This window comes from Scardinius erythrophthalmus, assembly GCF_964197995.2.
Source record: "Scardinius erythrophthalmus genome assembly, chromosome: 6".
NCBI lineage: Eukaryota > Metazoa > Chordata > Actinopteri > Cypriniformes > Leuciscidae > Scardinius > Scardinius erythrophthalmus.
The window spans coordinates 9085811-9112643 of record NC_138226.1 but is presented as its reverse complement, the minus strand read 5'-3'; the positions used below and the strand labels follow the sequence as shown (position 1 = coordinate 9112643).

General features: G+C 39.0%; 2 protein-coding genes across 15 annotated transcripts in view; both read left to right on the top strand.

The window, feature by feature from the left end:
• The window catches only part of col18a1a (collagen type XVIII alpha 1 chain a), a 79810-nt gene extending 66958 nt beyond the window's left edge, over nucleotides 1–12852 (top strand). For 4 of the 9 annotated variants that reach the window (XM_081369566.1, XM_081369564.1, XM_081369559.1 and 1 more), the window contains 33 exons: nucleotides 102–155; nucleotides 287–373; nucleotides 467–514; nucleotides 1112–1249; nucleotides 1462–1524; nucleotides 2170–2214; nucleotides 2823–2906; nucleotides 3160–3291; nucleotides 3375–3443; nucleotides 3534–3560; nucleotides 3654–3752; nucleotides 3853–3888; nucleotides 3973–4062; nucleotides 4151–4180; nucleotides 4312–4347; nucleotides 4547–4606; nucleotides 4696–4773; nucleotides 4906–4941; nucleotides 5064–5117; nucleotides 5227–5298; nucleotides 5381–5446; nucleotides 5581–5611; nucleotides 5892–5945; nucleotides 6158–6192; nucleotides 6285–6407; nucleotides 6491–6644; nucleotides 6741–6805; nucleotides 6909–7037; nucleotides 7302–7334; nucleotides 7465–7788; nucleotides 7874–8071; nucleotides 9896–10011; nucleotides 11220–12852. In XM_081369566.1, coding sequence (XP_081225692.1) covers nucleotides 102–155; nucleotides 287–373; nucleotides 467–514; nucleotides 1112–1249; nucleotides 1462–1524; nucleotides 2170–2214; nucleotides 2823–2906; nucleotides 3160–3291; nucleotides 3375–3443; nucleotides 3534–3560; nucleotides 3654–3752; nucleotides 3853–3888; nucleotides 3973–4062; nucleotides 4151–4180; nucleotides 4312–4347; nucleotides 4547–4606; nucleotides 4696–4773; nucleotides 4906–4941; nucleotides 5064–5117; nucleotides 5227–5298; nucleotides 5381–5446; nucleotides 5581–5611; nucleotides 5892–5945; nucleotides 6158–6192; nucleotides 6285–6407; nucleotides 6491–6644; nucleotides 6741–6805; nucleotides 6909–7037; nucleotides 7302–7334; nucleotides 7465–7788; nucleotides 7874–8071; nucleotides 9896–10011; nucleotides 11220–11433 — 2880 coding nt within the window. In that variant the 3' untranslated portion in view covers nucleotides 11434–12852. The remainder of the gene's footprint in view (nucleotides 1–101; nucleotides 156–286; nucleotides 374–466; nucleotides 515–1111; nucleotides 1250–1461; nucleotides 1525–2169; nucleotides 2215–2822; nucleotides 2907–3159; nucleotides 3292–3374; nucleotides 3444–3533; nucleotides 3561–3653; nucleotides 3753–3852; nucleotides 3889–3972; nucleotides 4063–4150; nucleotides 4181–4311; nucleotides 4348–4546; nucleotides 4607–4695; nucleotides 4774–4905; nucleotides 4942–5063; nucleotides 5118–5226; nucleotides 5299–5380; nucleotides 5447–5580; nucleotides 5612–5891; nucleotides 5946–6157; nucleotides 6193–6284; nucleotides 6408–6490; nucleotides 6645–6740; nucleotides 6806–6908; nucleotides 7038–7301; nucleotides 7335–7464; nucleotides 7789–7873; nucleotides 8072–9895; nucleotides 10012–11219) is intronic. The other 5 variants (XM_081369567.1, XM_081369565.1, XM_081369560.1 and 2 more) reach the window with 2 other exon arrangements.
• A 1201-nt stretch (nucleotides 12853–14053) lies between these two features.
• pcbp3 (poly(rC) binding protein 3) overlaps nucleotides 14054–26833 on the top strand; it is a 71330-nt gene continuing 58550 nt past the window's right edge. For 2 of the 6 annotated variants that reach the window (XM_081367444.1, XM_081367441.1), the window contains exon 1: nucleotides 15096–15192. The gene's annotated coding sequence lies outside the window, so the exon portion shown is untranslated. Of the gene's footprint in view, nucleotides 14334–15095; nucleotides 15193–26833 lie in introns of those variants that run through there. The other 4 variants (XM_081367445.1, XM_081367440.1, XM_081367443.1 and 1 more) reach the window with 4 other exon arrangements.

The window sequence follows — 26833 nt, the reverse complement described above, 5'->3', positions numbered from 1 at the left end:
AGAACTAATTGTGAATTCTGATTGTGTTGTTGATTTTGTGTATTTGTGTTTTCATTCTTACGTTTCATGTACAAATTATTAAAAATCAATTTTTGTAACAGGGTCAAGTTGGACCTCCCGGTTTTCCTGGGACTCCTGGAACCAAAGGAGACAAAGTAAGTATTTTTGGTGTCATAATAATTGTGTCAATGATAATTGACAGTATCAGTGTCTTTAGAATTGAATTGCGAATGCCTTTATATTCCAGTTCAGTTGTTTGACATTTTTTCTTATGTTTTCATTTTAGGGAGACCGAGGTGAAAGTCAGCCAGGACCCCGTGGGCCTCCAGGGCCTCCTGGCCCACCAGGACCCCTCTCTCGATCTGATAGGCCTGTGAGTTCATCATTAGTCATCTGTTTTTATGATCCCTTTGCTATTGAAAAACTGGTTTATAAAAACGTTCATTCCTCTGTTTACATTTTTCAGACATTTGTGGACATGGAGGGCTCTGGATTTGATATGGACAGTGTGCGAGTATGTCCTGTGGACACTATATTAACTTACAGTAGAGTATTAATTCAGATCTCATGCTGAACAACTAACAGTCTTTGTTTTGGCACCCTATTGTTGATATTCCTTGATTTTACGTCATGTACACTACTGTTCAAAAGTTTAGATTTATTTGATAAAAAGTATTATGAAATATTATTACAATGTAAAATAACTGTTTTCTATTTTAATATATTTGAAAATGTAATTTATTCCTGTGATCATAAAGCTGAATTTTCAGAACCGTTACTCCAGTCTTCAGTGTCACATTATCCTTCAGAAATCATTCTGATATGCTGATTTGCTGCTCAAGAAACCTTTTCCTATTATAGATGTGAAAACCATTCTGATGTTTAATATTTTTGTGGAAATCATGTTACTTTTGATCAACTTAACTCATCCTTGCTAAAAAACAGTATTAATTTCTTTCAAAACATAAAAAAATCTTAATGACCACAAACATTTGAACAGTTGTGTACATCACAAGAGCACAACAGTGCAGACTTTGGATGTCAGGAAGCAGAATGTAGTGAATTCTATTAACACTACTTTTTCACTTTGTAACTTAATATTGGTTGATAGGCAATGCCCGGTTTGCCTGGCCTACCTGGTCCTCCTGGTCCCCCCGGCCCCCCCGGCACCCCTGGCCTTGCGTCTTCAGGCTCTGGTGGTTTTGGTCCTCCTGGTCCTCCTGGGCAAAATGGAGCTCCAGGTCAACCGGTAAGTCTAAGAAGACATGGTACACGTCACATGTGTAACACTGGTTTAAACATGTTGTGTCGGAATACAGTGTTTATGAGTCAAAGATGTGGCATTGTGGCTATCGTGTGCTCTCTGATGCATTGCATAGTGTGTAGTCCCAGCCCTCCCTTTCATTTCATGCCACAAAAAGACGATACAATAATTTTCAAAAATTATTTTGTTTTTAATAGGGACTTCCAGGTCCACCAGGTTCTGATGGAAAACCAGGCTCACCTGGCTCAAGAGGAGAGAAGGTATGAAGTAGTGGATTGAAACTTCAGAACTCAAACCTCTTCCAGGAAAACCTAAAACATAACAGGGAATTTAACGTTGTGTTTTATAGGCCTGGAAAAGTCTTAGAAATGTATAAAATCCTACAAAGTTGCTCAAAAATATTTCATCTAAATGTAGCTGTTTGTGAGTGTTTGTTCAGAGTAAACATTCTCAAAGGCCAAAGTGATGACATCAGTTTGTTTATTGGTCTTACTGGAGACATTTGTAAACTGTGTATACATTTTAAATTCATGAGTTTACTTGACATCGGGGATATCTGTAAAATTACCAAGTCTAGGGACAAAATATTTATGGCTGGGCTCAATAGCCAATAACATAGAGTAGAGGACATTGGTGGGATCATCACAGTCTGACATACAAATGTAAATCCACCCAGGCAATCTCTATAAAATGATTTCTAAAACATCAATATGCTATTATCACGAACGACTGGAAAGGTGATGGAAAAGTCATGACAATCCATTGGTAGAAAGTGTGGGAACCCTGTCTATATATAGAGAGCTATGCGGGACATTTAATGGATTTGGACTTGCATAATTCAGCTCTGTTGAGATCCCTGTAATGGTAGCTATCTTTAGACGCTGGACTGATTTTGTGCTCCACAGGGTGATGCCGGTGAGCTGGGCCTACCTGGACCTGTGGGAGAGAAGGTCAGTTTGCGTAATGTAGTGAGAAACCGTTGTGCACTCTATGCTCATATTCATATTCATATATCACATATCTGTTGTGTACAGCTGAACATACTGTGAAGCTCTGTATGACTGAGAATTAAATAAGAGTCAAACATAATGTTCTACCCAGGAGTGACACAGCAAGATTCAGGGAGAAGTTTGTCTTCACAATAACAATCACTAAACATGTCTGATGTATAGTTATGTGGAGTACGATTTTGTACCAGTGAGCTTTAACTGTCAGCGTCAGAAACCTATAGAACTAAACCTATAGAACTAAAAAACAAATGATCAAAAAACACTGTAAAGATACATAAAAAGGAGTCCAAAAAATTCCAGAACTGTCATTTCTACAATAAAATGTTCTCAAACACAATGCATATTTTGAAATGTAGTGGAAATCACACTGTAGAGCAGATGTTCATGATCAAAAAGGCCTATTGTTGAAGAAAAATGTAAGGATAATGTTGCATTATTGTGTCACGCCTAGTTAGGAAATGGTGTTGTGTGGAAAGCAGTTTCAGAAAACATCTTTTTCTGAAACAGTCAAAACCCCTCAGGATTCTTTTATGTTTCTGTCTCTGTAGCAAAACTCCTACTTTCCCAGCAATCTCTATGATCTTCTTTCCTACTATACCTCATCCTTCTCCTCTAAAGCTGCAGGGTGGCAGGTAGCAAGTCTTGAGTGTGGCAATCGATTTTCTTCACAGACATCTCAACTTTTTTACACTACAGTTCTAATGCTTGAAATGTGTCGTCATTTTTATACTGATGTTAGTGTGGACTTTTTGTGGAATTGTTTGGAGATGCGTTGTGTGAATTTGTTTTCTGCAAACTAACATATTTTGCTCCTGCCTGGAATCTTGGTATCTTGCAGGCTAACTGCATGCGTTGTTTTATTCATCTTACTCCTTGTCTTTAAAGGGCGCCACAGGTTCTCCTGGTTCCCCTGGCCTCCCTGGACAGGGTGGGCTTGCTGGTCTTCCAGGACCAATGGGACCCGTCGGACAACCAGGGCCACCTGGTCCTCCTGGCCCAAGATATAATGTTGGATTTGTAAGTATTAGTCAATTTTCCTTTGTGCTTCGCTGTCTTTTAGGAAATCCATAAAATATTGTGTCCTCTGTATATGTGTGCAGGATGATATGGAGGGCTCTGGTATTCACTTCAGTTCAGTCCCTGGGGTAAGGGGACCAGTTGGAATTCAGGTAAATCTTTCTCTGTTGTACCTATATTGGCTCTTATCTACCCTTGTTGGTTTTTAGAAGTTCATTTACTGCAAACCTATTTCATTTCAGGGACCTCCTGGTATCCCAGGACCACAAGTAAGACTATTTATTCATTAAAATGAGATTTATATCCCAAAGATATAATTTTCAGTTGGGGATTGTGTCATTTATTCATATCTTGTTCCTCAGGGTAAGCCTGGCTTCCCTGGACTTCCTGGTGGTAGAGGCAGTGAAGGACCTCAGGGACAAGATGGCCGCCCTGGTTTGGATGGCTTCCCTGGACCACAGGTGCGTTTCATTTTAATAAATCTCTTGTGTAAATGTACTGAATTGCCAGTCTGGCATCCAGTACTTCAGGCTGATTTCAGTTTTTTGCATTTGCCTGCAGGGACCAAAGGGTGACAGGGGAGACAGAGGCGAGAGGGTGAGTTTACTTCTCTCTGAGATGTAAATAATCAAATAATCTAATTATTTACTTTATCATTATTAAATGTGGTCATCTGCTTAGGGTGAACCTGGACGAGATGGAACTAGTCTTCCAGGTCCACCCGGCCCCCCTGGACAACCTGGACAAATTATTTATCGTTATTCTGAAAATGTAAGTCTTTAAATTTATATCGCCTTTTTTGTTTGCCTAAAATAGTTCATGTTTTTTTTATTAAGCTGTTTGTCATTTTTCTGTACAGTATGATGAAACTGGAGGAGCAGGGCCTCAGGTATGAAAGTCCTGCCTCTAATAGTCCCTTGCTACTACATTATGATACCAGAAATTGTTTTGTGGGCATTCAAAAACAGACTCATAACATCAAATTTTCCAATATCTTTATATCATTTGTGTGGTTTTCAGGGTGGTGCTGGTGTTCCTGGTCAAGCAGGATTCCCTGTAAGTACTTTATAACTATATAATTTAATTTAAAATTTAGTTAATTTTCTATTAAAATGATATAAAAAAACATTATAATGTATTTTAACAGTTAGTGTAGACGTGTTCACGGCTTCCAAGCAACATTGCAATTTGGCGCATGTCTAATAATATAGACTTGAGTGCATTTATCTTACACACTGTCTCTTTATCAAATCAGGGCCCAATGGGACCGAAAGGTGATAGAGGAGAACCTGGTTCACCAGGCTATGCCATTAAGGTTTGTAAGCAGATATCAACACACGAAGCTTAATATGAAGTGTTTAAAAACCTCAACGGCTCACTGCTACAACCTTACTTTGTTTGCAGGGAGAAAAAGGAGAGCCTGGTCTTATTCTTAGACCTGATGGAAACCCACATTACTTTGGTGGATTGGCAGGTCAAAAGGTATTTTATTTTATTTTATTTTATTTTATTTTATAACCATATTTGTGTTAATTCATAGTTTTGATGACTTTATTTAAGAAAACGCTAAAGAGTAGCATACATCAAAATTAATTTGTTTTTCACTCTCTGTAGGGTGAGAGAGGGGATTTTGGACCAGTCGGACCTCCTGTACGTTTGTATTTATTACATATTTTTTTATAATTCAAGGTTCAGACAGAAACAATTCTATCATTCCTCTACTTGGTAAAAAATAACATTCAGAGCAACTAAGTCGTATCTCATTTATTCAGGGTCCAGCTGGACCTCCTGGTTTGAAGGGTGAATTTGGAATGCCAGGCAGACCCGTAAGTCTCTCAAAAAATAACTTTCATCAACAAAAAATATTCGATGACAGGATGATTTAACTGAGTATGTAATTGAATTTTACTTAACATCTTAATTTTATGACTGTAGGGCCGCCCAGGTGTGAACGGATACAAAGGAGAGAAGGGAGACCCAGCGTCAGGCTCTGGATATGGTTACCCAGTAAGTACTCCGTGCGGTTTGTTCCGTCAGTGATTGTTATATAAATAGCTTGCCCTCATAAGTCATTTTGTGCCTTTTCAAGGGTCCCCCCGGTCCCCCAGGACCCCCTGGTCCCCCCGGACCTGCTGTGCCCTTGGACAGATTTGGAGTAAGTGCTATTTGTATAAAATAAGCTGTAATTCATGCATGAAATGTTGCAAAATGAGCTCCATATGGTGGTTGTTGAATTGAAGTGATCATGATTGCAGCAGCTCTAATTTGCTATCTCCTTTTCCATTTCAGAGATATGAAGATTATTCAAGGCAATACCCAGGTAAGATGTTAGTCATTCTTGTCACAGCAGATGATGATCAAAATGTATTTTATAAGTATCACAAAAGTCAACATGAAATGAAAATGTACCCTATCTTCTTTCCTAAAGATTTTACTGTGCAAGATTTATCTGTACATGTTTTTCTTAATAAAAACTACATTTATAATGTTTTATGTTGATTTTAATGATCTTAATTAGAAAGAGTTCAGATGTCTCCAATCATACATGACTCTGTGAATTTTTGACAGCTATGAACAATGCAGTGTTTTGTTTTCTAAAGCTACGAAAGGAGATAAAGGAGACCAGGGAGCTCCTGGGATTCCCGGATCACCAGGTAAAATTTACCACTGTTGCTGTTTTTAGACATTAAGAGCCATTGGCAGGCAGGAATAACAATGCTATCCTGGGCCCTGCAAATTTTAGTGACTCTCTGTCTAAAGTACCCTGACTTACTAGCTTGACATCATTATCAAATTGTAATCATAATCTAATGATATTTAATGCACGAATGTATAATTTAATATTCACTTTTTTTCTTTTTTTTAGGCTTTTCCTCAAACCTTGATATCTATGCCCTCAAGGTATGTGGATCACAAAGTACATAAATGAAAGTATTTGATGAAACAGTTGTTTGATTATAATAATGATGTAAACATGAAACCTGTTTCCTCAGAATGAGATGAAGGGGGAGCGAGGTGAGTCCGGTCTTAAAGGAGAGAAAGGAGAGCCAGGAGGTGGATTTTATGACCCTCGTTTTGGAGCTGGACAGGGACCGCCAGGAAACCCAGGACTTCCTGTAAGGATTGATAGGAGTTTCTGGACACAACCTGAATTGAGTACTTACAAACTCTACATATAGATGGTCTATATATTTTCCAGGGACCTAAAGGAGACTCAATCAGAGGTCCCCCTGGGCCGCAGGGTCCACCAGGAACACCTGGGGTTGGTTATGATGGTCGTCCAGGAAACCCAGGACCTCCTGGACCCCCTGGCCCTCCAGGGTCACCGTCACTGCCAGGAGCCTACAGACCACGTAAGATAAAAATAAGTAGAAAATTCTTCCTGCTTTCAGAATATTCTTGAGGAACTTAAATAACAATCAATGGCGTATGATTTTTGTATGTTTCAGCACTCAGTATTCCCGGGCCCCCAGGTCCCCCCGGCTCACCTGGAATTCCCGGCACTGGATCTGGGGTGAGTGGGACATTCATTGAAGAATTTACTAATGGAGTGTATCTGATAAAACACCTGACACTTGATACTTTAATCATACCCATGGTTTTAAATGTGTCAGCAGGTGACTGTCATGAGATCTTATGACATAATGATTGCTTCGGCACGCAGACAGACAGAAGGTGCTCTGATTTACGTTTTGGATCGAAACGATCTCTACCTCAGAGTTCGGGATGGTGTCAGACAAGTGATGGTACAGTTCTTTGAAACACTATTTTTTTGTGCACACCTATTTAGTTTATTTAAAATAAAAATAAAAGAAAGCATTTTTGTGCATAAAAATGATGTTAACAATAGATTATATAAGATTCATTATTTGGAATTAATTATTTTAGATTCTCCATTTTGTCATCTTATCCATATTTGTCATTGACCCATTTCAAGGAGAACATTATATAGTGTAGTTTTTTTTTACATATCTTTTCACATATTAACACAATTTTCCTTTTATTTGCAGCTTGGAGATTATAAACCCTTCTATGGAGAGCTGGTAAGCAGTGCGAATAAAGCTCTTTAACATTCAAATAAGCACCCACCATTTAATCAAAGGAAGTTGGAATTAGTGGATGAGCGTATCAATTCCTGAAGGTATGACTGTAGCTTGTTGGCTTTTCCTCCAGGACAATGAGGTGGCAGCGGTCCAGCCGCCCCCTGTTGTTCACTATTCCCAGGACCACACAGCTAACAATGGAGCGGAGCAGATTTCTCCACCTGACCAGCCGATTGAGTTTCCAAGGAGTGAGCCAGAGAATAGAAACCCTAATCCGCCTGACTCCCGTTACCCAGATCCACGATACCCACCCTACACTGATAACAGGTACAATCCTGTACAACCAGAAATCAGATACCCTGTTCAACCTGAGAGGAACCCTATCACTCCAGTCCGCCGCCCCAGCCCCCCTGTCAATCAACCAGAAGGCCACACCCACACTTCTGGACCAGGGGTTAGTTCAGTCAACTAAGTCACAACATTTGCACAGGTCCCCTTTGTTTACTTCAATTTTGACGCCACTGTATTTCTCTGTGCAGTTGCATCTTATTGCCCTGAATTCTCCACAAGTGGGGAACATGAGAGGCATTCGTGGGGCAGACTTCCTGTGCTTCCAGCAAGCTCGGGCCGTGGGGATGAAGGGAACATTCAGAGCCTTCCTGTCTTCCAAACTTCAGGATCTCTACAGTATCGTCCGCAAATCCGACAGAGACACATTACCGATTGTTAACCTCAAGGTGTGTGGTCCATTACTCAAGCAGATCTCCATTCCAGATTAGCAACAAGCCATTAGATTACAGTGATTTTTACATGGGTGTTTAAGGCAGAGCAGAGTGGAGTACTTATAAAGCCCTTTAGTTGTGATAAAATAACTGTAACGCACGGCCTCTCCATTGTTTTCATAAAATGGCAACAACCAGGGCCGTCCTAGGGTGGTGCAACTTTTGCAAATGCGAACGGACCAAAGGAGGAACCCACCACCCCCCATGAATAAACTAACTGCTTTGGATGGCCCTGGCAACAACATGATTAAAAAAAAATGTATTAAAAGAAAATATTTATCAGATCAGATTCTACTAATTTAATAATGAGATTAATCAGAAATGTTATACATTTTTTCCACTAGGTAGAATTTAAATTAGCCGAACACTGTGTCCTAATTTTCCAAGTGATTTGTCCAGACTAGAAGTGAAAAGGCTTTGTGATGCTGCACAATAACAACAGATCAGAAGATTATATGTTTAATATACAGTTATCTCAACAGTTATCAAGTTCTAGTGGAGCCAAATAATTGAAAATATCATGTTGCTTGTTGTCGCCGTGTGAAAAGACATTATTTTAGATTGAGATGGCTTTTATCACGTAGTTGCAGTCCAGTTGAAAATCCATAACGCACAACATACAAAATTGAGCTTGCCAAGGTAGAATCAGAGCCATAGAGAGAAAGAGTTGCAACACTCTTTGATGTCGCCGCTATGGCTGTCACGTGGTTCATGTAAGCCCCAATAGTTCCAAAACATACGCTGGCTGTTATGTTCTTCTATGGGACAGACAGCAGCGATTGCATTATTAAATGGTAAATATAAAATAAAACACACACCCAAGTACTTTTTCAGCTGTTATTGCATTATTGCATTTTGTTAATGTCAGTTTTGCATTTGGAGAGGCAGGGTGACAACGAAATACTGTATATTACTAATTACTTAGATAAGTTTAGGCTATATTTTTAAAGGGAAAAGCTTAGTGTTCATGTTCGCATGGGTAGCAACTTTTATTTAATTTAATTTTTGGGATATACTAACTTTTCATTATGTGACCTGTTGGCTGAGTTTGAGTGGTGAATGCTGCGCGTCGAGTTGTTCCAGAGGTAACGTAAGTTTCTGAAATATCGACCTCTTTTGAATTGTCAACTGTCTATATTGTAAAATAGTTGCTATAAAGGTGGTAGCGATTCATTACTGAACTAATTAGATGCTACCTTCACAGCTGGCGAAGTCGCGCTAGCTAACTAGCAAGCAGGCAATGCTAGAAAATTGGTTGAAACAACCAAGATAAAATATAAATAATTACGCTGTGCATGTACAAATGAAGACCAGTATAAGCATCGCAAAGGGCCTCTGATACAATATAGACAGTTGACAATTCAAAAGAGTTCTATATTTTTAGAAACTTACCTCTGGAACAACTCGACGATCAGCAATGTAAATGAATGAGGTCCAACGCCCAAATGACAGTGTTTGGAACTAATCCGATCTTCAAATCCCGGAAGTAGGCGGTTAAAAGCGCCGCCATTTTTTACAACGGAGGTCTATGGGAGCGTCGCAACTCTTTCTCTCTATGGCTCTGGGTAGAATCAGATGAAGCCGATCACCATGTCTGTTTGGGGCTTGTAGAATCATCTACATTCGCAATAAGTATGTTTCGGGCCTCAGAACACAAAGGTGATCATTTGATCTTGTGGATCATTCTGAGATTTTCTCCTCAAGACCGAACTTAGCCAATACATTCATTTGGTGATCACGTTTCTTGACTTTTCATGGCATTGATATTCTCTTCTGCAGGATCAAGTCCTTTTCAGAAGCTGGGAGTCTCTCTTCAGTGACTCCGAGAGCAGGATGAAGGACAATGCTCCCATCTACTCCTTTGATGGCAGAGATGTCCTGAGGGACAGTGCCTGGTGAGTGCCAGTGGCTTTGGCTGATCTGTGTGAACCCTTCAAACAGAGGCCTCGGCAGATCATCCTGTCAGTTTTCATTTTCCTTTAAAACCACTCAGTCCACTGGAGCTAGAGTTGAACTATCTATCTATCTATCTATCTATCTATCTATCTATCTATCTATCTATCTATCTATCTATCTATCTATCTATCTATCTATCTATCTATCTATCTATCTATCTATCTATCTATCTATCTATCTATCTATCTATCTATCTATCTATCTATCTATCTATCTATCTCATTTTATCCATCTGTCTGTGCTGTCCATCCACAAAAAATATTATAGATGTATTATTTGACAAACAAAACTTAAAAATGAACCTGAATATGCTACAGTTGCTCGTGGATATCCCGTTTACTTGCTATTAACTCTTTTCCCGCCATTGACAGAATTTTCCGGCTTTCCGTGTTTTCACTGTTATACAGTAGGAGCGCTATTACACATATTCTGAAAGAGTACTGAATCTCCTGACCAAAACACTGGTAATGAAGAAGCAGAAACAATCAATAGCATATGTAAGCAGATGCATGTGTAAAATAATGCAATCATCAACATTAAACAGCATATAAATCAAAACTGCATAATGTCACTGAACGAAATGTCAACCCAGGACGAGGTATAGGACTGTGAAGTTTTAGGGGGTGTCGAGGGACTCGATCTACTCATTCGATGTTTTGATCATCGTTCTGAATCCGATCCGGATGTAGTCTTTGACAAAAACGCGTTTTTCTCAGCTTTTTGCTTAAAATCTGTTGAGTGTTGAAAAAAAGAATGCATCAAGCTAGAGTAAAAGTTTTTTTTTTTTTAAAGCAAATGGTCTGTTCTTTCTTTTGATATATTGCATGTTCAGATATTCATACAACAAAATATTCTGGGGGCCATGAAAAGATTGAAAAAATGATCAAAAACACTGGCGGGAAAAGAGTTAAGTGCCTCAAACAATATCTTTCAACGATTCAATGCCCGATCTTTGGCCAGTCCAATGATTCATTCTTCCAATCTTGCAAACAAAACGTAGTTTCCCAAAAGACTGATTAAAATCCTAGACACCATGACCCCGCAGTCAGCCAATGCAATTTGACTTTGTAATTTCAGAAAGGTCTTGCAGGTTTTGAGTGCCATCTGAGATGCGCCTAAAATGAATGTTTCTTCCTCTGTCCTGCAGGCCAGAGAAGATGATCTGGCACGGGTCCAGTGGCAGGGGTCACAGGCAGACGGATAACTACTGTGAGACGTGGCGGGCCGGAGACCGTGCAGTGACAGGCTTGGCCTCATCTCTGCAGGCTGGCCAACTCCTCCAGCAGACCTCCAGCAGCTGCTCCAGCTCCTTCATCGTGCTGTGCATCGAGAACAGCTACATGGCACAATCCAAGAAATAAAGCCGTCCAAAAGAGCTTTTGAACATTCAACACAACAGTTTCACTCCAGTAGATGCCTGTATCTAATAAATGGAGAAAAAAAAAAAAAAAAAAAAAAGAAGAACTGAGTCTGCCTTAAGGAGAATTTGCCAGTCATTTATTCCCTCACCGTAACGCCAAAGAGGTTGGTTGAACGTGGAGGTGTTTGCTCTCTCTCAGGGCATTGGCACATATTTTTCAGGGGGTTAAACCAGAGAAGTGAGGCCAACTAAGGCAGTGTTTTTAACTGTATCCATATAAAATTTTGTATATGATTTGTTTGTCATCTGTGTTGTTGTTTTTTTTTTTTTTTGAAGATGTCTTAATTGGTATATTTAACCAATTTTAGCTATATTGTTTGTGTAACTTTTTTCCTCCCTGCTTGTCTGTACCGATTTTATTCTCATCCAAGGTTTGTTGGATACTGAGGGGCAGACCTTATAGTTTTAGGTTTTAAAAAGAGAAAATATTTATTTTGCAATAAAGAGAGCTAAAATATGATTTGAAACATTTAAAATAGAATACTTTTTTCTATTTTAGTAAGCACTTTTTTTTTTTTTACATACTTCCACAGATAAAAGTGCAAGGCTGAAATAGTTAATTGTTGCTAAAAATGGTCGCTCTCTCGAAAAAGCTCCAGTGGGCAAAGAGAAGATGCCTTGAATAATTCAATACTTGCCACTCAAAAGAGTTTTTGTACAAACAAAATTATTTGAAAAAACTTCTGTTGCATCTATGGGATCACTGTGTGTGTTTTTTTCTTTTCTTTTGTGATTAATGTGATAACACATTCTTCTAAGTGTCATTGCTTGTTTTACTCTTCTGGTTGATTCCAGAAGTTTTGATACAGCAAAGTGGATGATTTATGTAACAAATATTGATGTAAAAAAATGTTACTCAAAAATAGTGGTTACATGTCCACTGGATAATAATTCATTGGACATATCAAAGGCTTTGGTTGCATTCGGTGCATTTCACTGATGAAACAGCTGCTGACAGTGTTGTTTGAGAGAGACAGATGTGTTTTATGAAGACACTTTATCCTCTATTCATATGGAATTTCAGACACCTAATCCACTATAGTGCTACTGTTGTGTTCAGTACAACCATGTGGGCTTCTATCTTTTTTTAACCAGTATGTGCTGTACCATGTCTCAGAGGCACTGAATAAATGATTTTTTTTTTTTTTTTTTTTTTTTTTGCCACAATCTTTTTGGCACAACTTCTTGTGTATGAAAATCTGTTTCCTTAACCTGACCTGTCTACACATATCTTAGACTATGTTGTCTGTTCATGCACAATATTAACATTAGATATCATTCACAAGCCATTTCATATCATGAATGTGTTTACTGTTCACTGACTGATTGATAAAAAAATAAAGGTATTTTTTTCCTCTCACTAGTATTTAAATTCATAAAAAAGGTTTTCACCTATTGTTTCCTTTGTGAGATTCATTCCCCCTCCACTAACATTAAATGTTTAAAAGATTATTTCACCCAAAAATAACTCTTTGTCCTTATTTACTAAAGCCATATAATGTTATTTCGTACATCAAACCAGAATTTTTTTTTTTTTGAAGAACTCATGGTCAGTGACTTTTGGTATAAATCCTCCTGACAAAAGCCTTTGATCAGCGTAAGTGCTCTTCATTCTCAATGGTTGGAATTGTAAACTATGCGATTCTTCTAAATGCTGTTTAAGCACTGAAATACTCTCAGGCAACCGTCTTCTGTGCGCCTATGGTAGAGGGCCCCAAAGTCCTGATTCATGCATGTCTCTAAATTGCACAGCGTGCCCCTTTGATGACATTGCAGTCCCTCCTCAGTGCCTATTGCACTGATTCCCTGTCCGCCTGAAGGGTTTTACAGCCTGTTCAATAGGATTTAGCGATGTGGCCTTGAGAGGGCCTCAACGCACAAATCAGAGACTGCTGACAAGGAGCTGGTGAAGCGGTCTCTTTTGTATCTCAGGACTTAAAGGTCCTTTGCAAGGGTTTCAGTAAGGTGGACCAAGCCTGTGGTAAAATAACCCATGGGCATTTGAAGAAAAAAAAAAGCAAAATGATGTGCCAAAAATGAATAAAATGTCATGCCTGTCAAAGAGCACTGTTTTAAATGGTCTGAGATGGAGTATGGATTGTCACACTGCAGGAGTTCAGCAGGATATATGGAAGCATAGCAATATTCAATTTGAAAAGTATGCAAAATGACAATGCAATATGTAAAATGGCAAAATGAAAATATATAATTTACATTTGCCATCTCATACACTAGTTTTAATATATAAATTGAATCTATAGTAGGATGACTGTCTTTATGATTAACTGTTGTTGTTTTTGTTGTGAACTGTACTGAAGTGAAAGAAAACAAAGTGCCTGACTGCACAATTCTTCCCCTAAAATAGAACCAGTCCGCCTGAGTGAGCAGTGCAAAACTAGCACTGGTTTTGTAGTTTTGACTAAACTGTTTGCTTGTTTATTTCCTTTTGTTCAAACTTCTTATACTTTTACAATGGCTAATATTTTTTTGAAATATTTTTTTTTCAATTAACAATATACAATATTTTATATAAATAGCATGCCATATTTGGTATTGAGAAAGAGCCCGTGTGGTTGTGATTTCAACTTCAGTGAAAGTTACATTATTGCGCCATTAGAAGGCAGTAAAGACTATCTTTATGAGTGAGTCGGTAAGCTAAGGACTGAAACAAGGTTGTAAAGAACGGCTTTTTATAAGAGGAAACTTACAAATGCATTGACTAGCCATGTCATGGGAAATCCATAATCCTTAATTAGGACAAAGACAAGATGTCATCAGCCGAAATTCAAACTGATTTTGTGATTATGAATGTAAGATCGACCTGAAGAATATCAGCTGCAGGTAATGCACTTTGATCTCTCTTATCTACTCTACACAATACAACAAGCTTCAATGAAGCAACTCACCGTTGCTTTATTGCTTGCTAGTTTTAAAGTTTTAGGCTTGGGCTCAACTGTTAACTTGAGATTTGAATCCGTGGCGGAAGGAAGTAGTTCCGCGCAAAAGAGTAGTTTCAAAGACTCAGTTGTTGTTTCTTATTTACACACTTGTGACATTGAACTGTTGTATAAATGCAATATCACACTCGTAGCCATGCGATATGGCTCTATATCAGTATGGCTGTGATTCTGGTGCGATCGGCTTGCACTTGCAGCCTTGTGTCTACGGGCCGAATCACAGCCGTGCTGATATGTGACACGCTCATTTATTTCACTCTCCTTAGTTGTCATTCTTAATTTTGCCTTATTTTTGATTTATTTATTAAATCTCTAGATTTATGTCATTTAGTTTGGAAACTGTAAAGTTGACAGGCTATGGCAGTCTGATTAGCAATGGATATTTACATTTTGATTTAATCATGACGTAAACCAAAAGGTAGTGAGAAACTCCACAGCAAACGCTGGAGATTATCAGGTAAAAAGATTATCTTATTTGTATTTATTAATGAATCAGCAGGAAAGCAGTTGATTTGCCAAAATCTGCTTCTATAGGTTCATTCACTGACTACAGCACCAGTCACAGCAGCTCTGCCTAGACAATCAGTACGCGCCTTATTTCTTTCTTTCTCGCGATCAACTACTCTGCCGTCTGTCACGGTCACCTGTAGGCGAATGTAACATTTTCGGCCAGTGACATTTTCATCAACCCCATGGCAGCATCTTCTCCATCTCTCTGTTGGAGGTTCATCTAGGATATACAGGTATTTTCTTTTAAAGGAACACGCCGACTTTTTTGGACTTTAGATTATTCACCATATCCCCCAGAGTTAGATAAGTCCATACGTATCCTTTTCATCGCCGTAGCTCTGTCTGACGCACCCACCGCTAGCCTAGCATAGCGCAAAGACTGGAGGTAAACGGCTCTAGCTAGCATACTGCTCCCAATCAGTGACAAAATAACGCCAACATTTTCCTATTTACATGTTGTGATTTGTATAGTCACAGCGTGTACAAATAACAAGGTCACATGAGACACAGCCATCTTCTAACCGTATAGGCCTACATACTGGGAACTATATTCTCAGAAGGCGAAGCACTGCTATTTCTGCGGAGTGATCTACTCTAACTCTGAGCGAACTCTCTGCTCCTCACATAGACAGTAAAAGAAATGGACACAGCGACCCCATTGGATTCAACGGAGACAAAGTGAAGCTTTGTCCTGGGGGTCCAGCGTACTGCGCAGACTCAAACTGAGCTCGACGACGTAGATGTGACGTGAGCAAACCGTCTGTCTTCTAGTAGCTGTGCCAAGATCAATCTGAATCATTACCTTCCGAAACTCGCAGAGACGGAGAGCGTGAGTAGGAGCTGTCCATGATCTTGGAGCAGGTGAAACTTTTTTGTAGGTGTTCTGATTAATTACTTTGTCATTTTGCCTCGACGTCCTCCCGATTGCCCGCGAGCTTCTCCTCCTGTCCATACGGTAATTCTCTACTGTGCAACAGAGAGTCGCGTGGCTGTGACGCAATAGTTAGCTTACTTTTACAAAAACTGCTTCTACAGGGCCATAACGTAAGATACAAGGTAATGGAGCCTTTTATACATTTTCGTGTTTCTTTAAAATTAAATAATGGACAAATGGAGTCTTTAAACGCCTCAGATGTGAAGTTATTCGCTGTCAAAGTGACGCCAAAATGAATGGGAGTCAATGGGATGCTAACTGCAGGTGGGGTTCCGTTAGCCAATGGCGGCGTCCGGGGGTACTTCAAAATAATACAAATCCCTGCACCCACGGGTCGGGGCTTTTCATGTGCTGCGAGCAAATCACTCCGCCCAAGTAGCAGTGCTTCGCCTTCTGAGAATATAGTCCCCAAAAGTCGACATGCATGTTCCTTTAATTATGTATTAATCAATTTTGCTATTATATTCTCAGTGGCTCCAGGATTGTTTTGTTGGGGATGCTAAGGCGGGGCTTTACAGTTCAGTGGGAGTGCTAATAAAATAATTAAATTGAATGAACATAATGAACGCCTAAGCTGCAGCTATCTAAACAGCATGCAATTTCAGCCACCCAGTGTTGTTTAGAGATAGCACATCTTCTAAAAAGGCATACTGTACTTTTTTTTTACTGTGGTATTACACTTTTCGTATGCCACAGCCTAATTAGTAGGCTAATTGTTTAGTGTTATTAGTAATAGGCTATAACTTATCTAATGCCAACTGCTAAATATGACACTCCCAAATTAATACAATGTATGAACACACACAGAAGAGAGAGAGAACAGGTTTTTACACATATTTATAATTATTTTGACCATCAAGTGTCCATCACTCTCAATGCCAACAGGAAGGAAAACATTGCCACAACATGTCTGCTTAGAAAACTTCACTCTTTGCAGTTGTAAAAAAAAAGAAAAAAAAGCCAGCAATACATAATACTTTATATCCCAGCTATTTTTAAGAGTAGCTACTCACCAGAAGCATATTGTAATAGGCCAATTTGTCTATTGTTGTGATTCACGGCAAACGAGTCAATGATGTCCTGTACATCAAGGGCCTTTGTTCTTGAGGAGTTGATTGCCAACACTGCCAGGTTACTGTTTCGATCGTCTCCGCTGGTACTTCTCAGGTAGTTTTTCACTCGTTTTAAGCAAGATAAGCTGCGCTCACATGCTGATGAGGTGACAGGAATTGTAACAGAGATACAAAGAAGTCTGTATAAATTGATGAAGGCGTCCTGGAATGGCTGGAGTATGGAAAGAAATTCCAATGTGCTGCTTGCTGTCACCCCCTGTTCTTTTTTTCTGTCCAGAAGCCGTTGCACTTGGTGTAATTCAGCAGACAAGTTTTCATTTGTAATCCCATAGTGTAGAGCCATAGGTGACAAACATTCCATGTCAAGGAATGAATTCTGTGTTGGGTTCAAAGCAGATATCCCTTTCAAAACATCACATGACTCTGGTGAAAAGCGACGATTCATTTCACTGATAAGATGGTCTATAACTGGATAGAAAAAGTGCTGACGAATTTCTTCAGCGGTTTTGGAAGGTGGACGGTCTCCTGTATGCGCATCAATCACAAAATCCAGCAGGTGACGCAGGTGACGCAGGTGCTGTGTTTCTCTCTTGTCAGAGCACAGCTGGGTTGGAATGCCAGCCTTTGTACACTGGGCCTGTGCTTTTATCCATATTTCGTTCCTTGCCGTCTCACTTACCTTTTCTGACAGTGTCACTATGACAGACTGCACAAGGTCTGTGGCAGATGCGAGGTCCAGCTCTGGAGACTGTAGTGATCAGACAGAAAAATTTGTGACACGAAACACATCTTCAAATAAAATGAGCTGCAGCATGAATTGGCTGTCAATGAGAGAAAGAATTCCCTTAGCTTCAATTTTTCGCCGAGCGTTTGACTGACTGATTATGTCAATAAGGGTTGCTCCAATCGCGGGAAGCGTTTTTTGAATTGCCAATAGAGTTTAATACTGACAGGCCCACCTGGTTTCGGACAATCTCTTTAGTTCGACAGGAGCTTGCGATGGCTCGTTTTCCAGCTGTTGTTTTTTGTGTGGAAAAGAGCATGAGGAACAGAGCTCGAAAAAAAATTATACAGTATCTGCACAGATTCGAAGAATTCAGCCGCGGGCTGTATGTTTTTAACACAGTCAACCAAAACAAGGTTTAGCCGATGGGCATGGCAATGGACATACAGTGTTTGCGGGAATTTCTGAATTGTTCTGCTACACCATTATGACAGCAGGACATAACTACTGCGCCATAGTAGCACTGTGCAATGCAAGAGTTGTGGTCAATACTGGATTTATGCAATGTCCGTTTGATTGTTTTCATGAGCGATTCGGCATTTAATCCATCGGCAGGAGTGAAATGCAGGAATTCCTCTAACGCAATGCCACCGTGCAAATAACGTGCCACCACAGACACCTGCTCTTTTTTGCTGACATCTTTGCTTTCATCAACTATTAAGGCAAACAGTCCATCCTATTCAATCTAACCACTTATTTGGTCCCTCACCATATTTTCCATTAATTCAGTTAACTCGTTTTGTATATCATGGTGTGTGTATTTTGCATTTTGGGGATTTTCAAGTATTTGTGTTGTCAAACTTGCCAAGAAGATGCAACAGCTCAATAAAGTTGCCTCAGTTGACAGAACTCTCCTCTTCTCTGTGACCTCTTTGTGCAATTGTCTGACAAGCAGTGAATCGCAATGATTCAACAACTGCTCACATGTATTCCCTATTTTCCTGTACTGCTTTTACATGCCCTTCACTCAAAGCATTCTTGATTTTCGAGCCATCCTCCTTCCTAATGTTACATTCAGCCCATGCATCGGTGATGGAATGCACAGTCCATGGAAATGGAATATTCCAGCCAAATATAGTCATCGTACCATCTACGATTAAAATAACGTACCTGCAGTCCATTTTTAATGCTAGGATATGTCCTTAAAAGAGGGCGCCGTGGCCCTTCCACAGTTGACATGCTTAGATCAGGGGTGATACTGGAGTTCGTGTCAGTAAGGCCGCTGTTGGTGGTCATACCACTCGGTTTGCTACACCCAGCAACCTCTAATTGTTCTTCCTGTGTGAGGAAAGAGAGTAGTTTCTCCTCTCCATCCTGAGACTGCCGACGTGTGTTATTGTTCTCTTCTGAGCCTGAGCTATTCTGGAAATCCGCGGTCTTTTACTCGATATTAAATAGCGCTCCATTGTGATAGCTGTCGATGATCAACTTAAAAATAAAGCTGACGCACGCCGTACGCGAGTGCAGCCTAACTGACCCATCACCCATTAAGACAATTGTTTATTCAGAGGCTATAGCCCCGCCCTAGCGCCACCACTGTATATTCTCTGCGTGGCAGGGGGAGCTGCCACTCGACCTGTCACTCAACCCGTCACCGCTAGGGGCAGCTGCCACTCGACCCGTCACTGTTATATGCGCCTGCCTCGGACCGTCATGGATATATGCGCCTGCCTCGGGACCCGTCACCGTTATATGCGCCTGCCTCAGGACCTTACACAATATATAAGGTGTTTTTTAAACAAAATTGCAGCGTGTATCCCCTGTAGCTAGCGGGCGAACGGTACGCACAATCAGACATGCATCCTGAGTTAACTCATACTCTTATTTAGCCTACCTATTTGCCACCTTTATATTTTTTCCGCCGTTTTAATCCGGAGCGCGAGTCTTGACACCTACTATGCGTCGCACCTGCCTCAAGATCTCTCACTGTACATGTAGCCTACCAGACACTCCGATTGATGCACATGTGCAAACAGACAGTAAAATGCTGCTCTTATTTGCTATCTTATCTTACATTTTATTCCCTCTTTTTGTCCATAATTGTTGTATATTTCACAGTAATAAACTTCAAAGAACTCAACATTGATCTATATACTTTTTATTACAACATTCTAGCAACACTTCTTCGTGGCATTCATGTCCTACTAGGCAACTGGTACCTTGGTGACACCTACTGTTCATACATGTATTTCAATATACCACAATAATGGAGCGCGCGTGTCACGTCACCTATAAGTGTCGCGCCTGCCTCAAGATCTCTCTTGAGGCAGGTGCGAATCTTGGGTGACCTGACGCGCGCTCCATTATGAACAAAAAGAGCGAATAAAATGTAAGATAAGATGACAAATAAGAGCACGATTGCACTGTCTGTTTGCACATGTGCATCAAATTGACTGTCTGATACATGTAAACAGTGAGAGATCTTGAGGCAAGCGACGCTAAGTTGTGGCTGGCGCTTAGTAGGTGTCAAGACTCGCGATCCGGATTAAAATGGTGGAAAAAATATAAAGTAAGGTGGCAAATGGGTAGGCTAAGTAAGAGTAGAAGTAAATGCGGGATGCATGTCTAACTGTCTATTTGATCATATGCATCAGTTGGAGTGTCTGGTAGTAGCTGTAAGGCTGGTGATAAGCATTTAGATAATGGTGAAAATTGACCTATTGTGCGTACCGTTCTTGCCCGCTAGCTACAGGGGATACGGGTGATATAATGGCGACGGGTCGAGTGGCAGCTGCCCCTAGCGGTGATGGGTTGAGTGACAGGTCGAGTGGCAGCTCCCCCTGCCACGCAGAGATTTTAGCCCTCTAGCCTAGGCTACTTCATTACGTCGTATACACTATAAGGTTCAAAAATCCAGTTACACAAATGCGGATCTTCTCTATCTTTGAGTTTGTGTGTTGTTTTTAAATACATAGTTCATCAAAAGTAAAATGTCCTATTTATTCTAAATGTAAGGCTGGGGTAAGTTGTCAAGTTTGAGACAAAATGTTGCCCAATATTATGCAATTTATTAATTACAATATTTGTTGGCCTGCTTTGATACTTTTCAATGTTACATTTTACATCTTCATTAATTATTTTGTTGACAATTGTTTTACATATTATGCAGAAAAGCTTATGTTGGGTGACAACTTACCCCATGAGCTGTGACATCATGCCCTGTAATTATTGTCCTGGGCAAAAATAGTTTAAATGTTCTTCGATAACATTTTGTATCTTAGAGCAGCCTTTCTCAAACTTTTTTCAGTCAGGGCACCTTTCAAAAGTGCACAAAATCTCAAGGCACCCCAGTGTAAATTATAATTTAAAAACACTGCATAACCCAAATGTAAATGCAAATTTTATATATTTATCTAAAATGAATTTACAATTTTATTAATCCGTTCATATGTTTAACCCTTTCACACATAAATTTAAAATATTCTGGCTGACCCCCCAGCGTGAGTTTTTCAAGGTGACCGTTATTTAGAATGTGTCACTTTATTGTTTCCATGGTGACGCGTCATTGCTTGTCACGTGACACACCGCAGCAACAACAGAGCTGAATGAATGATGATCTGCTTTTGTCCTTTTTTTTTTGCCCATTTTTCCTTTTTTATTCAAAATATTCACAAATTTGTTAGATATGGCATGAAATATCTGATATTCCGATTGTCAAATATATGCAAGTGGAAGTGTTTTGTTTTTTGAACACCATTATAACGATCGCGTTAGTTGAGCTGTATGCGCGATGGGCGCCGCCATGTTAGTTTGTGCCGCAGACGCAGTTCAGAGAATCGGATCTGTTGGATTTACAACACGTGAATTCATCCACTTCTCCCGAAATACATAAAAGTAAGTGGCAGGTGAACTGGGAGAAGAATAGAGTAAACTTTAAAGTTACTTACACAATGTGTATCTGATATGAATAAAACTAATTATAATGGAAATGATTATTATTGCCTCTTCCTTTGACATCAGTGTGTATTTTACAAACTCTAAATGTATTGTTTTTTTAGTACTTATGTCTGAAACCTAAAACAAACATTATGTGGATGAAAACACTGAAAAGTTGTGATATATGACAGCTGAGCGCGCCTGTCTCTGGCTCAGCGCCAGCCAACGCGTGAAAGCACATTTGAATTTGATCACGTCGTGCACTGACCGTTCTAATCACACCGGTGCTCCAGGGACCAGCCTAGACTGATCACACCGGTGTGATCGTACGTGCGAAAGGGTTAAAAGAAGAATGTATTTATGTAAATTCAAATATATTTATATATGAAATGTCAGATTATTATTTTTTTTTTATTTTTTTTTTTAGCCTACGTAATTTTTTGGCGGCACCCCTGACACAGTCAGGGGGCACCCCAGTGTGCCGCGGCACCCACTTTGAGAAAGGCTGTCTTAGAGAATAAAAGGTGTATGACTATACAGCAATGTAAAACGTATACCTAACCTGACAACTAGCCCTAGTTTTACTTTTCACAGTTTAAAACAACGTGATTAAATTAATGTTTCTCATTAGTCAAAACCTTAAAAACCTTTTGATCTACAGGTTTAAGATGGAATGCTTTTGTAGATAAATATATATTGTACCTATATGAAATTATTTACAAAACATTGTAATATACATTTTTATGGATGTTTTGGACTGTATATTGAAAGAAAAGCTGCACCACATGAAGTTTGTTCACCACCTAATTCTTATACATGCATGCATGTTATTTAATACTTTTGCTTGGACTTTTATTTTAAAATAATGTATTCATTTTAGACCATTATTCAAAAATCTGGAAAATTGCTATTATATATATAAAAATGTACTCATGCATTTACTTTTAGTATAAGCTTACTTTTTAATACAGCACTAGAATATTTAAATATAAACCTTGACATTCTTTTCATTTCATTGTAATCAGCCTTTTAGAGTGCCCCCCCCCCACACACACACAAAAAAAAGGGTGACAGATACAAAAGAGCTTGTTGAACCCCTGTCTATATAGTATCCACGTTAGTCTTTGTGACTGCAAACACGAAGAACAATCTGCAGCTGACTGCAATCTCTAGCGCTGGCACAGGAAATCTATATTTAGCAGCAAGTAAGTAATAACAAAGCTCATCCAAATGGTCTACAGACGGTAATGATACGAGAGCGGGACAAGATGTTGGCTTTAATTACATTGGTAGCGGAGGCAAAGCCATGTCTGTTAGACGTGCTGTGTTTATGCTGTCTTTGTGAGTCACTGAAATGAAGATGCTCTACCGATGAACGCTGTTAGTTTTATGGAGGTGGCTTATGCTGCTGCTTCATTTACTATCTTGCTCTCTCGTCTCTGCATATGAAGCTGCCAAAACTGTCAATGAGATGCAGCTTAAATGAGACGTCAGACGAATGACTATGGAAATATGATAGCCCCTATTACTCATTATGATGTCAAGCAAAATATTGGCTTATTTATTGAACTAGCAATGATATCGTAGTCATTGCAATCTACAGATTTTGAAGTTTACTAAACCAAATGAGCAGGCTCCAATATTAACTGAGACGATTTACAATCCATAAATATTTTTACCGACCATGAAAATGTATTTTAAATACATCATTAAAGCAGTCATGTCATTAGGAATCAAATTTCCCCTCATCTTTTGAGATGATTTGAGTTAATTGTACTATTGTACTATTCATGATTTGTATTCATAAATGTAATCTTTTTTTTAAAATACGAATCACATAAACTGAAATGGTCCATTCCCTTGTTCCATTAAGATTTATACAAAATGTTCTATTAATCTCTAGTTTCTTTTACTCATTCAAAACTCTTAATTCATAATTTGTATAATATACAGTATATAAGGATGATTTAATTCAATTTGATGGAATCGTACTGTACAATTGAAATGAGCAAATCCTAAAAACAGGCTTAAAAACAGGCTTTTCTTTTTGAGTGTACCTATACAATTGCAGTTTCCAGCTGAAATGAACACTAGTAGCAGTAAAACACCACAACTTTATTTGTGTTCACACAAATTATGATTACAGGCCAGATAATCAGCCAATAAAGACTTATTTTTGATTCTTTTCAAAATACTAGTATGACCATGGTAAATACATATTAAAATACATTTTAAAGTTTGCATCACACAATCAGCTATATCTTTACTATGGCTTTTCTGATATAGTAAACTTGCTTGGTAGCTCACCTGGTACATCATAGCACTCGCTCAATATTCGGATACGAGTCACGATAAAACAGATGAAAGACTTTTAGAAGCAAGCTAAACTGGCATGGTTGGTTGAGCAAATACTTTTTATCTCACATTTGCATTTGTTGGCACTATTGTTTAGGTTTAGTGTAGGGTTTATTGTAGGTGATAAGCTATTTCAAACACATTAACCCTTTTAGTGCCGTGCACTCCCTGGAGATTTCAGAACGACAGCGACAGAAACCGCTGTTCATCTGTTTGCTGTGTTCACTGGACATTTCTCTTTGAAAATCTTCAATGTACAGTAACACTTTGGATATCCAAACTTTGGATAAAAGCCCCCACTAAATGTATTTAAACGTAAATGTAGAAATTTCTCCACAGGCACGTTTTTCCTATGTGTTGGCTTTAAACCATTTATATATATATATAATGTCACAGGCCGATAACTAATTATTTGCTCTATTTTAAACAACAAAACCTCAATTTATTTGTGCTTGATGAATACATTTGTTTGTTTTTATTGTCAGTCACTGTTTAAAGACCTCAAACCCCAGTATAATGACATCCACTTATAAGTGCCACATGTTATAAATCCTCTTGCCTAAGCGGAGCCCATCTCCCCTGCTAAGCATGACATTTAAAGCATGATTGTACCCCAGAATTAATGAATATTTGATGAGATATCTATTCTGAAATTGTAGACTAAGGCAGTGGTATGCCATGCTCTCAAAACCCCATTGTTGTAAATGCGTTTATAATGAAACAGATCTGTGTCTCAGACTAAATGTAAATCACTGGGGCAGTAAGTGTGATGACAGCCATACAGGCTGAATAAATGCTAGGTTTTTTTTATAGTGATTGTGGATATTTACACATCAAGCCATAAATAAGCCATTAAATCTCTTGTGCATCAATGGATTTATGTCTAAATCTTTGTTATTGCTGGCAAATCGCAGAAATGGTTTTGCCAGGTTTAGCTGTGGAAGTTAAGTGCTTTTTCCCATTACTTTTCTCCTCTTATACCGGAGTTAACTTGTACCTTTCACTCTTAAGGGTCTCCACACACCGGCATCTCTGCAGCTGGAAACATATCTGATGTGACATCTCCTCCTGTTGCTCATGCATTTTTTATGGGCCCTCCTCTCCCACCCAGTCCTCTTGGAGGAAACCCTACGCTCTGTAGCGTGCCAGAGTCTATAGCACATTTCACCGTCGCTGTCAGCTTCATGCTTAAGCTGCTTTACTCGTAAATACTGACACGCTGATATCTGGGAGGGCTGTGTTTGGAACCCCTGCTGAATCATCATAGGTTTGTGCTTGCTCATGCTTTGCATATCGGCTCATGTTATGATGCACGGTATCGATAGGTGCATCGATTTCACCGCTGCATAAGATTCACTGAGCAGAAGTGCGTATTCTTCTGAGAAAGTGAGAACGGCTTGGGAGCCCTGACCCCGAAATAATGCCTTGTCGCTTGATGGCAGTAGAATTGGGTGCTAAGAGAAGTTTCGCCACTTTGAGCACCATCCTGTCATCCTGAAAGCATGTAGTGTTCCCTTTTTTGCAGTTATTAATAGGACATTATTAAGTCTCTTGTCCCCACATCGGTGTGAAGGGGATAGTGCTGTCCAATGTGCTTTTCATTCTTCATTCTAACAGTTCACCATTGATCATTCCTCAAGCCTAGACCCGAGCCAGAATATTGATCTGGAAAACAGAAAAATGTCTTTATGAAATGAGTTCCATTCCGGCTCTTTGGCTGCGTTTACACTTGGCATTAACATGCGATCTGTATCCGGATGTTGTCCACATACACATTGAAAAGACAAGTGTAAACGCGCTTCTGATCGGAATGTTATCCGATGGATATCCAGGGCCACAGCAACTCTTTTCTCCACAGGAATTGCTGCACGTAGCTGTGTGGTTTTGCGATACAGTCGAGTGCGAAGTACATCGCAAATATACTGAAACGTTTGCCTTTCACCCAAAAGTAGCAGAACCATTCATTATCTGTAAAGAACGTACATTTTTCCCACCACAGCTGGCAACGTTCTCGGTCCCATATGTTTCTCTGTACCGTTTCCATTACGGCATCTATCCACATTATTAGTAGGCCTACTTGCAGCCATCCTATTCATTTTGCAAGATTTGTAAAATGTCCCCCGACTTAAAAGAAAACCCACCACTTCAGGTCGACTTTGCACCGGAGCCATCCTTTTTTTTCTTTTTTTTTTCGCAGAAATGCGAGATCAGATCTGTTATGCAGATCCAGAAGCCACTTGATGTGGACAGGTGTAAATGCACCGTGTCCTGATTGGCTTATGGGTTATCAACTTGGCTTATCAAGTAGATCGGATCACGGTGATTGCATGTTAATGCCAAGTGTAAATGCAGCATTTGATTTTGATATTATGCAGAGAAAGTGTAAAGTCAGAAATTATATTTTTGATTAATAGGCTATATTTGCCGCCACAGGGAGGCTTTTAAGATGGCATTTTTTTCTATAGCCAATTAAAAATGTACTGTCATCTTTATGCATTGTATTATATTATATTATATTATATTATATTATATTATATTATATTATATTATATTATTATATTATATTACATTGTATTGTATTGTATTGTATTTTATTTATTATGTTATAATTATATTATTTACATAATATATAAATTAGTACTGGGCAACGATTAATCGTGATTAATCGCATCCAAAATAAAAGTTTGTGTTTACATAATATTTGTGTGTGTATGTACTGTGTATAATTATTTTGTATATACAAATACACACATATGCATATATATTTAAGAAATATTTGCATATATACTTATTTATATATATATTTATAAATAATTTAGATTATATATAAATATAAATATTTTATATATAAA